Source organism: Galeopterus variegatus, unplaced genomic scaffold, assembly GCF_000696425.1.
Source record: "Galeopterus variegatus unplaced genomic scaffold, G_variegatus-3.0.2 Scaffold1677, whole genome shotgun sequence".
NCBI lineage: Eukaryota > Metazoa > Chordata > Mammalia > Dermoptera > Cynocephalidae > Galeopterus > Galeopterus variegatus.
In genome coordinates this window covers 235,622-252,801 of record NW_007727788.1, presented here as the reverse complement: position 1 = coordinate 252,801, position 17,180 = coordinate 235,622, and the positions used below count along the sequence as shown (strand labels likewise).

The window sequence follows — 17,180 nt, the reverse complement described above, 5'->3', positions numbered from 1 at the left end:
TCTACCCCTCGCGCCCTCTCGAGACCCAGTACCTGAATGCTCAGAGGCTCAGGTGGCCCCAACCGCAGTGGCAGCCTCTGGGGTGGCAGCCTCCATGACTTGGTTGGTTTTGGCAAAGAGAAATTTCATTGATTTCATGGGGATGGAGAAGAAGGGGAGTGGGGTGGCCAAAGCTCCAGTGGGTGGGAAGGGTAGGAGGCAGACCTCACGCAGGTGACACCGAGGAGACAGATGAGGCCTCTGTCCTGGACGTGCTGGAGAGTTCAGAGCCATCATCAACCTTCTTCCCGAAAAGCTGCAAGATGCAGTTTCGAAACTGGAAGGACAGAAAGTGTTATTCAGCAGAGCAGGCAGGGCCAGTGTGCTGTGCTAAAGGTAAGGCTTAGGGCATTTATTGTCACCTTGATGACTGGACACCTTCCCCTCTCCCATCCAGAACCCATTCGGGGGAGGGAGGTAGGCTCCAGATATTCCCTGCACATGGGGATGGTCATCTAAGTCATCTAATTTAGCAGTTGATGGTGACGATTGTGGGTTGAATTGTGTCCCACCCCCCCAAAAAAAGATACGTTCAAGTCCTAACCTCTAGAACCTGTGAATATGTGCTTATTTGGAAACAGGGTCTTTGCAGATGTGATTAAGACGTAGTTAGGATGAGGTCATACTGTATTAGTTTGGGCTCTAACCCAATGACTGGTGTTCTTATAAGAAGAGAAAAATTTGGACACAGAGACACAGACACAGAGGGCAGAAGGCCACGTGAAGATGAAGGCAGATATTGGAGTAACACGTCTTCCAGTCAAGGAATCCCAAGGATTGCCAGCAAACCCCAGAAGCTAAGAGGAAGGCATGGGGCTTTTCTCCCCCAGAGCCTCCCAAAGTAACGAGCCTTGCCAGCACCTTGATTTCAGACTTCTGGCCTCCAGAACTGTGAGAGAATCAATTTCTGTTTTTTTAAGCCGCCAAGTTTCTGGTAGTTTGTTATGGCATCCCCAGGATATTCATACAGTGACCAAACACAATGCCAACTAAGGAGCCCATGCATACAGTGACCTGTCTCCAGAAGGTCTGGCAAGAGGCTCAAAGGCATTTTAGTGAAAAGGAGTGTGATCGTCACCTTGTTTCTAGTCCATCAATTTGGGGGCAAGGTGAGGACTAGGGAAATGACAGTGTAGCCACCTGCCTCATCTCTTTGTCCAACAGAGGCTTCTGGTATCAAGAGGGGTCTGCTTTTTGCTGGTAGACCCCTAAAGAGATATGGGCCATATTAATTTCTCAGATTATGTCTCATATCATCACCGAAGTAACCACAATGCTTTGAGAACACAGACCCGAGGTGTTTCCTAAATATTTTGGGCCAGTTCTTGATACTCCCACCTCCCTCTATCATCCAAACTCTCAAAAATAATTTATTTTCATTCCTGAAAATCCTCTCGGAATGCAGCAGGACAGGATAACAATGTGGAATGGGAGAAAGCGAAGTTCAAAGCCTGACAAGGTCTGGAAGTGCAGATCTCTGCCCAGGAGGGGCCTCTGGAATGGAGGATGGAAAGAATCAAGTAAAAACAGTACTTAGCGAGATAGTTTAGGATTCCCCAAACCAAAACCAGACCTGAAAAGAGATCTTTGTAAAAGACAAGAAACAGGTCAGGGATAAAACTCCACTCTCTGGGCCCTGACATGCCAACAGTGGAGTTCCCAGGAATCCACTGCAGGACGGGTCCTACTTACTGTTTAAAAGTTCCCAGGAAGAACGCACACAATGAGCTCTGCGACCTGCCACCTGGCTTGTGTGAGTCAGGGCCAAGCCTAAGGGCATGGAGCCACGGGGCGGCTGTAAGGTGGAGGAGGAAAGAGTCCATCGGAAGGAATGGATTGGGTTTGATGCAGTGAGAGGCCCCAGCAGATCTTGCTGGTCATCATCAAGTCACGTTGCAGCTGCAACTCAATGATGGCTTCAAGGAAGAGCAAGGCAAATTGCACTCAGAAGATGATGAAGCTCGCGAGGTCACCTGAAACCCACCACGAGGGTCTAGGGGTCATGGGCATCTGAAGCCCAACGTGCCAGCTAACGATGGCTGCAGGCAAGACGGTGGGCAAGACCACGGTGTGTTCCCCCCCCGAACTAAGCCACGAACTTATGAAAGCTCCTGAATTCTTGGTCAGCCCAGCCAAGAAGGGCCTGTTTTTGTTCTTATAGGAAAACAAATTGCAGAAGCTAGGGTTTGAAATGGAAAGATGAAGACTGAGAGAAGAGCGAGTCTGTAAGTGCAGACGTGCTCTCTAAATGCCAGAGTGTTTGGGTTCCAGGAGATTCCCTGAAGCTTGCCGACCATAGTTCTAGGGCCAACAGGCACTGTGGGAAATGCCACGCTCAGGCTGAGACTGTAACAGGATTCCCGAGGGTGTACCTAAGCCTTCTGCTAATGGCCAGATGGAGATCTGGTTGGGGCTGGGTCACCGCTGAGCCTTTTCCTGGTCATTTTCCCCAAAGGTCATTTTGAGACTCCCCCAGATGCCGCGTGGGCTCCTCGTCAGACACACGATTCCAGGCGGAGCCATCACTGAATTCTTCCCAGGTGTATTTCCAGTTTGATCTGCCAAGGCCTTGCTTACCTGCCGGTTCATGAAGACATAGATAATGGGGTTGTAGATAGTGGCACTTTTGGCAAAGTAGGCTGGCAGGGCGGCCACCAGAGGGTGGAAGGCGTAGCCAGGGTGGGCAGCAGCAAAGCATGCGAAAAAGGTGTAGGGCCCCCAGCAGAGGCAGTACGCGAGGACCATCACCACCACCATGCGCGTCACCTCCTTCTCAGCCTTCTGGGTGGACTCGGACTCTTTCTGCTGCTTTGCCACCTGGGGGAGATAGGGACAATGAGTGGAGGAGTCACCCAGGCTCTGGATCTGAAGGGACTCCATGTTGCTATTGCTTGGGCAGTGAGTCAGGGAGGCAGAGAGAGGCAGGTGACCCAGGGACAGGGAGTCACGCTGATCTGACCGTGGGTACAGCAGCTTCACATGGGTAAGGCAGCACCCTGCAGGGCCTTCTACCGCTTGTGCCAGGCAGGGTCCCAACAGTTAACAGATGGCACTTCCAGATCAAGTTAATTGTAGGGGAGTGGACTAACAAGGGACAAGTTGTGGTATGTGGGGGGCCACAAGGGGAGGTGGTGCTCTCAGCACTCCCAGACCCAACCTTGCTCTTCTCCATTGCTCTGGTTTCCCGCAGGGGCTCCCTAAGTGGTAGCCCAGCCTATGGGTGCTGGTGGCAGCTGTGGACACGATCAGCTTCCCAGTGCGGAGGGCCAGACGCAGGAGGGTGGAAAGTTGGTCTGGGGGACAAATGGCACACTCAAGTCCACTCCTTGGTCTGCCCCAATAGCCCCATGAAGGGACAAGGGTGCTCTGGTGGCAGCTTTTTAAAAATACCCCTTGATTTGTAGGTTTCGTTTGCTGATCTGGCTGCTCCACTGCACTCCATGGGCGACGCAGGCTTTCCCACCCTAGGGAGAACTGCCCTGGGTCAGGGGAAAGGCGCAGTTCTGCTCCCTCACTGGGCTGCTTCCTCCAGGAAGGAGTGGGCAGTCCCTTCCTGTCCTGAAACTGCAGCTAGTAGCAAGAACCCCAGAGTGCATTCCCACAGGAATTGCTGGATCTTACTATTTTCTTACATACGTGAAATCCTCTTATCTGAGGATTTAAAAAAATAGTTTAGGAGTCTCGGTGGACTGGTTTGGGGACAGAGCAGTTTGGAGGCAGCCTAGACATCCTACCAGCCAGGAGCGCATGGGGGCTTACCGCTCGGATGGCCAGCCACACTTGCAGGTAGCAGAGCACAATGATGCTGAGTGGAATGATGCAGCACGTGGTCATGAGGACCAACATGTAAGACTGCACCCCGGGGTACGAGCTGCCGCTGAACACATCTGGGCCGCACGAAGTCTTCAGGCCATGGGGCCAGTACCTGGAGAGAGGGGCCAACAGCTCATCCTGATTTGGGGTGGGCAACCTGGGGCCCCCCAGCCCAGGCACTCACTGACTTGGGTAGGGCATTTTAAAATTGAGGTGAAATTCACATTACATAAGATTAACCACTTTGAAGGGAACAATTCAGTGGCATTTCGTACATTCACATGTTGTGCGACCACCACCTCTACCTACTTCCAGGACGTTTTCATCACCCCAAACGGAAACCCGTTGGGTGGGATTTTGGTAAATCCTTGTCCTTTTTTAGGTCTCATGTGTCCCCTCTTATTTTTTACTGTGGTAAAGTACGCATAACATAAATTTTACCATGATGACATTTGGTACATTCACAATGTCGTGTAGCCATCGCCAGTCTCTGGTTCCAGAACATTTTCGTCCCCCCGTCTGCATCCCCATTTTACAAAGGGCGGGTGAGGCTCCCTCTTGCTCTGACCTTCTAAGAGCACCTGTGAATACCTGAATCTTTTTTCTGAGGTCAACTAGGCCACAACTAGTAAAGGGACTTGCTCACTGGGTGGCCGTGAGGATTAAATGAGGTAACCATGGGAGCGCCTCTGCTGGGGCCAGCACATGGCACGTGCTCAGTGACCAGCAGCCATGGGGGGCACAGTGGTGTGAGGCGGCGGGAGATGAAGCCAAGCTCTCCCACGGCTTGCCTCCCGGAATGAAGGAAGCTTCCTGAAGAAAGAGCATTCGCTCTCCAAGCACCACAGAGAACTCACTCACGAGCTTGCCGTGTGACATAGTGAAGTACATTGTCCTACCCCGTCCCTCCCAGGCAGCTGAGTCACTTACTCGGAAATTTGGGTCTTCCCCCAAAGAATCAGCCTGGCCAGGACACAGATGACTTATGGGCCCATGTGTAACTACAACCCAAGCGGCCTCTGAAAGGGGCGCCCCCACCCCCAGAATGTGCAAGAAAGATGCCCGGCGCAGAGTGGGGGAGAGGGCCCTGGACCCAAACGTGCCCCCTGTTCGCTTAACAGCCCCGACCACAGCCCCAGCTCATTGACATTTCTCCGTGTGCTCCCATGAGCTGCTCACGCTTGGGAGAAACAGATGTTCCAGGGGCTTGGGGGCCTTGAGGCCCATTTCTATGTTGCAGCCAAACAGATTTATACATTTATAGACATTGCACACTCCCAGGTTCATGGGGAGAGTCTCATCCATCCCCTTGCTATTTGCGTGGGGCCACAGAGGCCCAGAGACAGGAGTGATTTGCCCTGAGATCACAAAGTGTGACCCTTCCCGCTCAGTCCAAAACAAGCCACCTTCCTGGTACCTTTGCACCCTTACCTGCTCCAACCGAAGATGGGTGGGGCCGTCCACACAGCAGCCCAGATCCAGGAGAAGGCGATGCCCGCGATGGCCAGCTTGGCGTCAAATCTCACATTGCCAAAGGGCTTGCAGACCACTAGCCACCTCTCCCAGGAAATGATGGCCAGGGACCAGAGACCTGTGATCCCTATGGGGGAGAGCAGCCAGATGAGGCAAAGGAGGAACGGTCTCCGTCATCATCTCTTCCTTCCTGGACCAGCCAACAGCTTTCAAGATCAAGAGATGTCCTCCTACCTAGCTAGCTATAAAACCTAATTCTCCAGAAAGTGTCTTCCGGTCTAGGGCACCGTGGGCGTCTTGGTCAGTGGCCGGCTCTTTGATTCACATCTGTATCACCTGCTTGCCACTGTCCTTCCCCGTCGCATTCTGCCTCTTCCCCCGCCTCGCTTCCCCCCGACCCCCTGGTTTTCCTACTCTCTCCCCCTTTCTTTCTTTCTTTCCTCTTAATCTCAACTGCTTTCCCTCTGGAGCAGGCACTCCAAGCTCAGTTTGGCCGCTGAGTTTCTTGCTGACCCAGACGTGGAATCTTGAAACTGGGAAGTCAGAACTCACGGAGCTCTCTCCTCAACCTCGACACCCAAAAAGGAAGCCAGGAAGAGCCACGGTGGCTGACGGCCCTGCACCTGTTCGCCCACAGGGGCCCTGTTAGTCCTTGTGCCCTCTTGGCCACCAGCCCTTCCTCTGATGCCATCCTCCCAATGGTCATGTCCGCACCAGCATGGCCACACTGAGGTGCTGTTGTCCCAGCCAAGAGCAAGGAAACAAGACGCGGCGAGTAACCTGTGCCCTCTTTCTAGTCCACCAGTCTGATTCCCACAGCCCTACTGTTCAGTGGGTGGAGACAGCTTTGCACTGTCCTGCATAGACCCCCAAAGGTCTGTGCATAGAATTCAAGGATCCATGACCTGGGATTGAGAAAACATGTTTCTTTCCACTAACCTCTAATGCACACTTGGTATTTCTTTCCACTATGAGCGTGACAATATTAGCAGTACCCATGGTTTGGTCAGCAAGAGAAGTCACAGATGTTTCATATCACTTTACAGAGGTGGCAGACATTTCAAAATATCATTTATATTCATCACTACTTTGAAATCTCAGTGGTTGTCAGGCCAGATCCTGTTACTTAAAACTTTAGTACAAAACGGTGTCACTAATACTTTTGATAACTACTTTTAATACTAATACTTTTAATAGAACACTATACTTTGATACATATTTTTCAATATTATTGGCTGCCTTTGTAATCCCATGGATCTCATTTAATGCACTTGCAAACATTCATCTCAGATGTGGTCCACAGGCTTCCCAGAGGGCCAAGGATGTTTGTGGCAGCAAAACTTGTGCGGAAGTGCTGGCTGTCCGGCACCTCAGCAACCCAAGAGCAGAACAGAGGCAAAGGCTAACAGAGACAGACAGGGGTGGGGCCGCAGGGGGCCACCGGAGAAGGGCCGTGTGACCACCGAGGCGCATGCCTGCTGCAGAGAGCACTTGCACTTTCTCTGCCGGATCTTCCCAAGTCTCTCCCCTCCTATAGTTCTGGGAGAGTGCTGGGATTCGGCATGTGCGCTCTCTGGTCTGGGCCATGTCTGTACTATGAGAGGCGGTTAGACTGGGAGAGTGGAGAGGGGACCAGAACAGGAGCTGCTTTTTCCAGTGTCAGGCACCAGGCAAAGTGAGTGGGGTTGCAATGAGGCCCATGGGTGGGTGTCCCATATCCAGTCTCCCCCTCCTGAAGTAAAGTCCAGCTCCTGAGCATGACTTCCAAGGCCACCACGCTGCTCACCGGTACTCTGCCCCCCAGACCACCAACTACTCCTGGTGTCTCCTCGGCCACCTCGCCCCAGTCTCCTTCTCATCCAAGAGGACTGATAATGGCACTGTGTGGCCACTATCTGGGCATAGGCTCCCACATCAGCACAGAGCCTGGCACACTGCTATTTCTCAGCCTCTGTTTGTTGACCTGGGAGGAATATCCGTGATGGGGATGGGGAAAGGGATCTGGGATCTGATTCCAATATCCCGAAAACTCTACTGGGAATTGCCTTTCTCTGGGAAGAGCTGATGCAGGTGAGCTGCAAGGGTGAGTGTCCCTGATTTGTGTGGGAGCTCCGTCCCGGTTCCCCGAGCCCTCCCCTCCCGTGCTGTTCTTGGATTCTCTGGCTCTATATCTCTCTCCTCCTACCCCAGTCCCACAGCCCCAAACCAGCTGTTCCTGAGCACAGCCTGTCTCAAGAGATGGGACTCAGGATGTGTTGGACTCAAGTGAGGCAAATTTAAAGTGGGCACTGAGATGGAAGCCTCCAGAACCCTGAGAACCCCTCCTCCCAGCCCTGTGATGACCTGGCTCAGCTTCTCCTGTGAGCCCGTCTCCCCTCCTGTGTGTGTCCCGCACACGCACACCATGGGCGCACTTTGGGGTTTGCTGCGTGAGTGTTTTCTTCACGTGCACCAGGCTGGGTCTCCCCCAAGCCTAGGCCCTGACCAGCTTACCACACAGGGAGACGGTGTAGCCCTCCAGGACGCACAGAGGGTGGCCCAGCACAAAGTAGCCATAGATCTGGTTCACAACGCTGATGGTGCTGGCAATGATGGTCTCTGCTAAGTCCGCAACCGCCAAGTTCACCAGGATCCAGTTCAGAGGGTGGCGCAGCTTCTTGAACCTCATGGTGGCCGCCAGCACAAGCCCGTTAGTGAAGACAGACGCAATGACCACGAAGATCATCCAGACGCTGGTGAGGTGGTACACCCATCTGGGAGCAATGTGGTAATTGGGGCCTTCAAAGGGGTCTGGAGGAAGGAGGTACAGAGTAGAGAGAGGGGCTGGCAGCAGCGCCGCCCACCTGTAACCCCCCACCCCGTCAGAGCCTCCCCAACCCTCCCTGCCCTCCAGCACTGTGAGAAAGCAGTTTCTTCTGTTTCCAAGCCGCCCCGTCTATGGTAATTGCGTGTAGCAGCCTGGACTGAGCCACCAGTGTTAAGTGTTGTCTTCTTCCCATATGGTGTGTAACACACAACAGCTCAGAGAATGTATGATGAGTGAATGAGTAAATGAATGAATGAATGAATATGTTATGAGTTGAGCTGTGTTACCCCAAAATCCATATGTTGAAGTCCTAACCCCCAGTACCTCAGAATGGGACTGTATTTGGAGAGAGGGTCTTTACAGAGGTGGTCAAGTTAAAATGAGGTCATTAGGGTGGGCCCTGATCCAGTAGGACTGGAGTCCTTCAAAAAGAGAAAATTTGAACACACACAGAGAATGCCAAGTCAGAGACTGGGGTGATGCTTCCACGAGCCAAGGAAGGCCACAGATTGCTGGCAGCCATCAGAAGCTAGAGAGAGGCGTGGAACAGATTCTCCCTCAGTGCCATCAGTAGGAACCAACCCTGCTAACACCTTGATCTCAGACTTCTGCCCTCCGGAACTGTGAAAAAATACGTTTCTGTTGTTTAAGTCACTCAGATGGCAGTACTTTGTCATGGCAGGTCTAGGACACTCATACAGAATAAAAAGGAGGGGGCTGGCCAGTTAGGTCAGTTGTCTAGAGCACAGTGCTGGTAACACCAAGGTCAGGGGTTGGGATCCCCGTAGCAGCCAGTCACCAAAAGAAAGATTAAAAAGATCAAAAAAAAAGGGGGTGGGGGCGAGCGTAATGCATCTTTATTATAATACAGTGGCTCTCACCCTTTTGTGTGGAAGGACCTTTTTGCCACCATCACTTTTGGCAGAATAGTTGAAGAGGTTACAAGCCATAGTCTCCACTGCCATATAATAAAGCCTCATTATGTCTAGTAAAGCACCCATGGAGAGTCCTCGGATTTATCAGGATTCCTTAGTTGTGTGCTACAAATACCTAATTTAACCTAGCTTAAGAAAAGTGGGGATTTCTTGGCTATGGCTAGGAGGCATGGATAAATCTCACCCCCAGCACAACTGCACCCCGTGATGCCCCTGCTAACATGGGGAGCTCCCAGACACCCATTAACAATATCTGCAGCCACGATAGATGGCACAGGTCCCCAGGAGCTCCCAATATAAGCAGTAGGGACAGACCATTGACAACTGAAGACCTGCACGGTATCAATCTCTGTGCAGAAGGGAGCAGAGTGAAACAGTGGGTCTGCTGACGGACCTGAGAGAGGACAGCCCCCATTGCCAGCAGAGCTTCCCCGGAAAGTACAGCAAGTTAATCTGAGGAGAGCAGGTGAAACTGGGAGGTGCTTGGAACACTCCAGTTTGCAGCAAGTGCAGGGGCTGGAACAACCTCTCAAAACGAGGCAGTCAGTGCCCTTCCTGGATAACCAATGAGTACACATCGGGCAGTGGGGAGGGGACAGGAGACTCTAGAAGTGCAACCAGAGCAGGTGACCCAGCCTAACCCTTCCTCCTGAAAGTTCTAGAACTGATTTCATGAAGAAACAAGCAAGAGAAGGGTACCAAAGTTGGCTCCCAGGCAAAGTGATTCTAAGAAATATGGGCAGGGGGGCCAGCCCGGTGGCGCACTGGAGAGTGCGCCGCTTGGGAGTGCGGCGGTGCTCCCCCCGAGGGTTCGGATCCCATGTGGAGACCGGTTCCCGCTCACTGGCTGAGCGCGGTGCGGGCGCAACACCGAGGGTTGCAATCCCATTACCAGTCAGTAAAAAAGACAAAAAGGAAAAAAAAAAAACAAATATGGGCAGGGAGGGAATGAGGAGTGGGGACAGAGAGAGAGAAAACAAATGAGTGATTACATGACACTCCAATTCGAGTTCTCATTCACGAGTGAGAGGGAAGGAGGCACAGAAGTAGAACCTATTGGCCTTCACTGATGAACCGAGTCATTATTTTGAAAACAAAGAAATGCAAGACTCAAGCATTTACTCTATCTTTCATACACACGGTACACCTGGGGACCCAAAAGCAGGACCAAGGGCATGTTTCTGTTGATCAAAGTGGTCCAGCTAGTAGATGAAGGCCAGGCAAGAGTCAGAACACCATGGTTTTGCATCTCCAATGGTTGAATGGGTCTGTGCATTGAGTTTCAGCAGCTGCTAACACCCGGAAAAGAGACGCCTGCCTAATAAGAAAGCAGTCTTACCCAAACACACCAACGAGTCCGACCTGCCTCTCATCAGACCTTCAGATCAACTACCAGTTTACAGAACAAGTGATAGTGAATGAGGCCAGAGGAGCATGTGAAGCCACATCACGGGGAGGCCATCAGCAAAGTCTGAAGTGTGGGAGAGCCAAGGACTTGTTTTCTTCAACAAATAAACTGCAAGGAGATGGGGGGGACTTAAATTTGAAGAGAATCAAGATCTATCCATCAATGTGGGCATGTGGGCCTTATTTGAGCCCTGTGTCGAGCAATTTTTTGAACACCGACTGGGAATTTTGGGTGACATTAGGTGTGGTGATGGAATCGTGGTGATGTGTCCCAGACGTAGTGCAGGAGTTACAGATGGAACAAGACGATGCACTTGGGAGCCGAGGAGCGGGTGCTGGGAATCATTACACTCTTCTCTCTACTTTGGTAAATGCTCGAAGTTTTGCAAAGAAACCAAACCAAACCAAACCAAACCAAAACAAAACAACAACATTTGAGAAAAGGAATCTCATGCATCAGTGAGGCCCGAGGGCCTCCAGGGAGAGCGGAGCTGCATCTCCACCGAGGAAATTCTGCGGCACAAGCAGTCACGCAAGGTGAGCTGCAGGACACTCGGCCAGTTCGGCCCAAGAACTCTGTAGCTAATCAGCACTTGCCCTGGCCATCCCACAGCGGGATGTTGCAATTCAGGAGCCAGTATGGCTTCTGGAAACCACAGCCTGTAAGATGTTCTTAAAGGCACCGAAGGTCTTTGGTTTGGAGGAGAGACCTGGGGAGAGGGGCCAGGGGCTGGGGGATCACTAGCGTTCTCAGCTCTTTGAGGGGCCCACGTGCAAAGCTTTTTGACTGGGCAACTCCCAAGGGCAGAACGGGCTGCCCTGGGGGGAGCTTTCAGCTTTCTGTTGAGCCTAAGTGCTCTCTCCCAGGACTGCTCCAAACCAAAAGGCTGCTCAGGTGCTGAGTGAGCCCTCCTTCCCGGAAGCCTGCAGTGTGCCCAGGCGTGGAGGTGGGGGAGACGACCGCTGCAGTCTCCTCCCACCCTGTTTCTAGAAGCCACTCGCCCTCCGCTGCTGTCTTCCCCAGCTTCCTGCCTCCCTTGGGTGTGGGAGCGCTGCTCCGGGCCACCCCTCCGGCTTCTGGGTGTTTGCCTCCTTTTGGCTTCAGGAGATGCAAAGACAGACCTGGCTCAGGAAGCTCAGGGTAGTGCAGGCCAGATAGGTCCAGCGGAGTCATGTAACAGGGCCTCACCGACAGCATGAACAGTGGTCAGGGGAGCCGCAGAGAGACTTCATGAACTCTTCCTGGGCCACAGATTCTCAGAGGGCTCGGGAAGCCTAAGTGCTTGGGAAATGCATATTGGCTATTATGGTGCCCTTCTATACTTGGAAAGGAACCCACCCTGCCCCATTCACGTCATCTTAGAAGCTAAGGGGAAGGCCTTCTCGGCTGGCGGCGATGTGCAGAAGAGAGACTCCCTCGGGTGGGGTGGGCAGCGCCTGCTCGCTCACCTTTGGTGCTGTTGACGTTGGTGTAGATGAAGATGCTCGCCTGGGTGCTGTCCTCATAGCTGCCCTGTGGCTGTGCGCCTGCGAACCTTTGGGTGCCCCATCGCTGGGCCATAGCTGCAGAAGTCCCTGTCCCTGATGCCCACCAACCCTGGCGTGCTGCCTGGGGGTCACGGCACTTTATACCAGCCTATGGGATCAGCCTGGGCCTCGTCACCTTAAAAGCTCCCAAACCCTTCACCATCTGATCTCTTAATTGGGCCCGGGGCTTAGACCTCCTCCTCCCACCCTCTGCTTCCCTGCCCCTAAGGCAAACCCACGAGGGCGGCTCAGAGGGATTTGCTGGGAACCAAACTCGGACCCCCCCTTGGACTCACAGAGGTGCCTGTGGGAGCCGCCATGACCCTTGCTCATGTTCCCTTCTACTGTCCAGCTCCTGCTCTTAGGTCAGATGGACCCAAGGGTCAGGATTTTCAGATGGGGTGTGGTGGGGAAGCAGCCCGAAGCCCAAATCTGCCCTTCTCATCCGGTTCTCCTAAAGTTCTGGGAGACTTTTCAGGGCCGAGGCCTGGAACTGGAGCCTCCTGCAGGGCAGGCCATCTCAATGGGCTTGAACAGATGCAATTTGGGCCGGTGGGGGCTCTGATCCGGGGTGGGGGGCTCTGACCGTGTGGCCCACCAGGAGACTCCACCGTGCACCTTGCTTTCAGCTTCCCCATGAGCTGCAGCTTCTTTGGTCAACAGCATGTTCATCCAGGCCCTCCCAGCAGCCTCAGTGCAACACCCGAAGGTGCCCACGGGCTGCTCAGATCCCGCCTGTTCAAGTCTCCCTTCCCCTGAGTTCACAACCTTTCTTTGGGCTGCGTGGACTGCAGCCTTCCTCTCAACAGAGTGTTCCAGATGGGCTGCCTCCTCTGTCCCTCTTTGCCCACAGCAGTCTGGCTGCTGCTGGCTCCACACTTGGCAGGGGCACTGATTACCTGCTAATGCCCAATTCTGTAGCCTCAGCTCAGTTTCTTTTTTTTTTTTTCCTTTTTTTGTCTTTTTCCGTGTCCGGCAACGGATCACAACCCTCAGTGTCGCCCCCGTACCGGACCGGGACCGGCAACGGGATCGCAACCCTCGGCGTTGCTCCCGCACCTCGCTCAGCCAGTGAGTGGGAACCGGTCTGTATGTGGGATCCGAACCCTCGGCGGGAGCGCCGCCGCGCTTCCCAAGCGGTGCACTATAGCAGTGTGCCACCGGGCTGGCCCCTCAGCTCAGTTTCTAACCTAGGACCCCTGTTCCCCCTTCCACAGGCCCCCTCCCTGTGGCTTCCACCAGCTCCCCTCTACTCAGTCCCCAAATCCATTGCCTTTAGAGACCTCATTTGGGCCGACCCCTTAAACTCAGTAACGCCAAGACATGGTCTCGTGGCCTTCACGTCCCCATTCTTGGTGCCATGATCCTTCAGCCCTCCTAGCTGCACACCTGAGACTCCCAGCAGTGTGGCCTCTCCTCAGGCAGGGAAGACCCTGGCTGCCCAGCTGAAGGCTGGAGTATATGGAGCCCGGCTTGATCACCCATAGCCAGAATGGCTCCTAGCATCGATCACTGCTTGCCACAGGCCAGGTGCCAGGCTAGGGGCTCTATGTGCAATAGATGGAAAGAGTCCTGGCCACAGCCTTGCTGGGGCCCATCAGCAGCCTGGCAAGCTGTACTGGCTGCCCAAGGGCACCTGGTGAGCTGTGTTTCCACTGACGACAAGAGAAGGTGCACCCAGTACTTCTACTCCTGTTTACCCAAGAGAATGGAAAACATGTCCACACAAAAATATGTACATGAGTATTCATAGCAACACTACTCACAATAAGCCGAAAGGCAGAAACAGCCCAACAACCCATCAACAGATGAATGAATAAACAAAACGTGGTCTGTCCAAGCAATGGGATATTATTTGGCTGTAATAAGGAATGAAGTGCTGATGCATGCTTTGATGTGGATGAATCTCAAAAATGTCACGCTCAGTAAAAGAAGCCAGACACAGAAGATCACATATTGTGTGACTCCATTTATATGAAATGTCCAGAAAAGGTAAATCCATAGAGACGGAGAGCAGGCACATGGTTTCCAGGATGTGGGAGGAGGGGAAATGGGGAGCGACTCCTTAATGGGTATAGGGCATTCTTTGTGGGTGAAAAAAAATGTTCTAAAATTAGATTGTGATGGTGCAGCCACTGGGGAAAAGTTTGGCAGCTCCTCAAAAAATTAAACATAGAATTACCATAAGATCCAGCAATTCCTCTTCTGGGTACGTACCCAAAAGACTTGAAAGCAGCGTCTCCAAGAGATATTTGTACAGCCACATTCATAGAAGCACTATTCACAATAGCCGAAAGGTGGAAGCCACCCAAGTGTCCATCAATGGACAAATAAATAAACAAAACGTGGCCCATCCATACAATGAAATATTATTCGGTCTTAAGAAAGAAGGAAGTAACAAAAGATTAAAAGAAAAAAATAGAGGGATACTGTCAATAGATGAATAGAATCCATTTAACAAAGTTTAACATTCTTTCTTGATTAAAAAAAACTAAACACTTTAGGTATAGAAGAAATTTCTTCAAGATATTAAAGGCTGTTTATGAAAATCCAACAGCTAACATCATTATCAATGGGAAAAACTTGAAGCTTTTTTTTCTAATATCTCATACAAGGCAAGGATGCCCACTCTCACTTCTTATGTTTAACACAGGACCTGAAGTACCAGTGAGAGCAATCAGACAAGAAAAAAAAAAAAAGGAGAAGAAAAGGAAAAAAAAGCATCCCAATCAGAAAGGAAAACATGAGGGCCAGCCCCGTGGCGCACTGGAGAGTGCGCCGCTTGGGAGCGTGGCGGCGCTTCCGCCGAGGTTTCGGATCCCATGTGGAGACCGGTTCCCGCTCACTGGCTGAGAGCGGTGCGGGCGTGACACTGAGGGTTGCGATCCCGTTACCGGTCAGTAAAAAAGACAAAAAAAGGAAAAAAAAAAAAGAAAGAAGGAAGTTCTGAGATGTGCCGTAACGTGGATGAACCTCGAGCACATTATGCTAAGGGAAAGAAGCTAGTCACAAAAGGTCAAGTACTGTACGATTCAACTCACATGGGGTACCCGGAATAGTCCAGTTCATAAGCAGAAAGTACAGTGGTCATTGCCAGGGGCTGGGAGGGGAAAGGGGAGCCAGTATTTCATGGAGTCCAGAGCTTCAGTTTGGGAAGGTGAAAAAGTTCTGGAGATGGACGGTGGTGACGGTTTCGCACAATGTGAATAGACTTAATGCCACTGAACTGTCTTTACACTAAGTGCTCTTTAGGGCCCGGTCAGGTCCCTGCTGCAGAAAGACCTCCCTGACAACCCTGACCCAGCAGACCCTACTCCAGAGCCCCCTGCAGCCGGGGCTGCCATGAGGTTTTGTAGACTTCGGCTATACTTCACTTGGGACCCCTTAAATTGACTTCCCGCCTGCACATGAACACCATAGTCTCTCACAGTAGATGACACGGGGCAGGTACATAATGGGTGCTTGATGATAAGGGCGTCACCCACCTACTGGCAGCCCCTCTTCTGGGGTCTGGGGTCTTTGCAACTGTAGAGGGCCTGCCGAGAGAGAGCCCTGTGTTTGCAGAGTGAGGTCCCAGGTTACTGTGTCTGGTACCCCCAGTCCCCACTGCAAGGTAGCTGTGGTTGTTGTCCCTGTTTCACGCATAAGATGTCTGAGGTGCGTTAAGGCCGTAAGCGTCACAATGCAGCTTGATGTAGCAAGGTCAAATCCCTAGAACTCAACCCCAGGTCACTGCGACTTCCAAGTCCGTGTTCTTCCTTCTCCTGGGTCCCAGAGAGCTTTATCTACCTGTTTCCACCAGGGTCAAAGAATCAGACCACCCAAGAATGTGAGATCCAGAAGTGGGCCTCCTCTGAAATCACATGTCCAACCGGATCCCTTCCAAGCACAGGACGGCTGGTCAAACTTGTCCCAACACCACCATGGACTGGCTGGGTGCCTAGGACAAGACGATCCCTCCTTCTCTACCCATTTCCTTTCTGTCTACAGGGAGATAGCCAATTCTGCCACCCCACACCCCCCACTTTGAAGCTGCCTGGGGCATCCAGGGCTGCCATATTGTTTGGAAGCCTTTTGTCATCTAAGGCGGGGGGTCCAGCAGAGGAGGAGTGGGGCATCTGAGGGAAGCCACCAGCCTGGCTTGAGCCCTGGAGCTGGCCCTCTGCTTGCCCTGCGTGCCCTTGCCCAGCATCACGCTAATGACTGAGCTCAGCACAGTCCCACCGACGCTCTGGGCCAGACATGCATGTGCCCCAAGGTCCTGGGGAAGGAGTGGAGGTGCTGGAGGCGGGAGGGCCGGGAAGGCGGTGAGCTCTGGACCTCACCTCTCCGCACAGTGGGGTGCTAATTGATGATTAGGGCTAACAGAAGATCAAGTCCCATTTTAGCCTAAAGCAGATTACTGTCCTGGAAAGTCACCCAGCACCTGTGAGGGCACGTGTGCTCCCCAGGCCCAGTGGAAGCTTGCTCGGGGTCCCACCCTCTTGCAGCAGGGTGGATGAAAGAGGACGGGTGTAGACAGGGAGATGAAGAACGAGGGGGTGGGCGAAAGTGTGGATGAAGGGGAGTGAGAGCAGCAGCAGGGATGGGGAAAGAAAGACGGGGGCTCACCGCCTGGCCCCCAGCTGGGCCGGCCTGCTCAGAGAATAGGGGACCCTCAGTCCAAGGCAACACAGACCTGAGCCAGGCCAGGCCGTGTTGTCAAGCCTGGGGTCTCCCACCCTCGCTGCCAGCTGGGGCCCCGGCCAGGCTGGAAGATTAGATGTCGGGCTTGTCTCTAATCCGACTACTCCTAAGTGACTCCAGGCGGGAGAGCCGATTAGGCGTTATGGGGGCTGCCTGTCCTCTTGATTCAGCTCTCAAGCTCCGTCCAGCAAGGCAAGGGCTTTGTCACTAACAGCCAGTGGCTGCTATAGCTACAAGACAGGGAACCATTTGGCTATTTGCCCTTGACATTTTTTTTAAATTATGGTAAAATACATGCAGCATAAAATACAGCCCCTCCCCCAGCCCCTGGCACCCACAGCTCTACTGTGTATGTGTCTTTAAATCTGATTACTCTGGGGACCTCATAGAAGTGGAACCATACAGGATTTGTCCTTTTGTGCCTGGCTTATTTCATTGAGCATAATGTCCCCAAGGATCGTCCATCGCCTTTGACTTTGTATTTGGAACAGATT

General features: G+C 52.6%; 1 protein-coding gene across 1 annotated transcript; it reads right to left on the bottom strand.

Annotated features, from left to right (window-relative positions):
* Positions 1-103: 103 nt before the first annotated feature.
* On the bottom strand, positions 104-12,116 carry LOC103595096 (long-wave-sensitive opsin 1). Its single transcript, XM_008578409.1, has 6 exons — positions 11,923-12,116; positions 7,819-8,115; positions 5,284-5,452; positions 3,799-3,964; positions 2,617-2,856; positions 104-316 (listed from the first exon to the last, which is right to left on the bottom strand). The coding sequence occupies exons 1-6, from the start codon at positions 12,032-12,034 to the stop codon at positions 206-208; spliced, it is 1,095 nt and encodes a 364-aa protein (XP_008576631.1). The 5' UTR covers positions 12,035-12,116; the 3' UTR covers positions 104-205.
* Between the last annotated feature and the right edge of the window lie 5,064 nt (positions 12,117-17,180).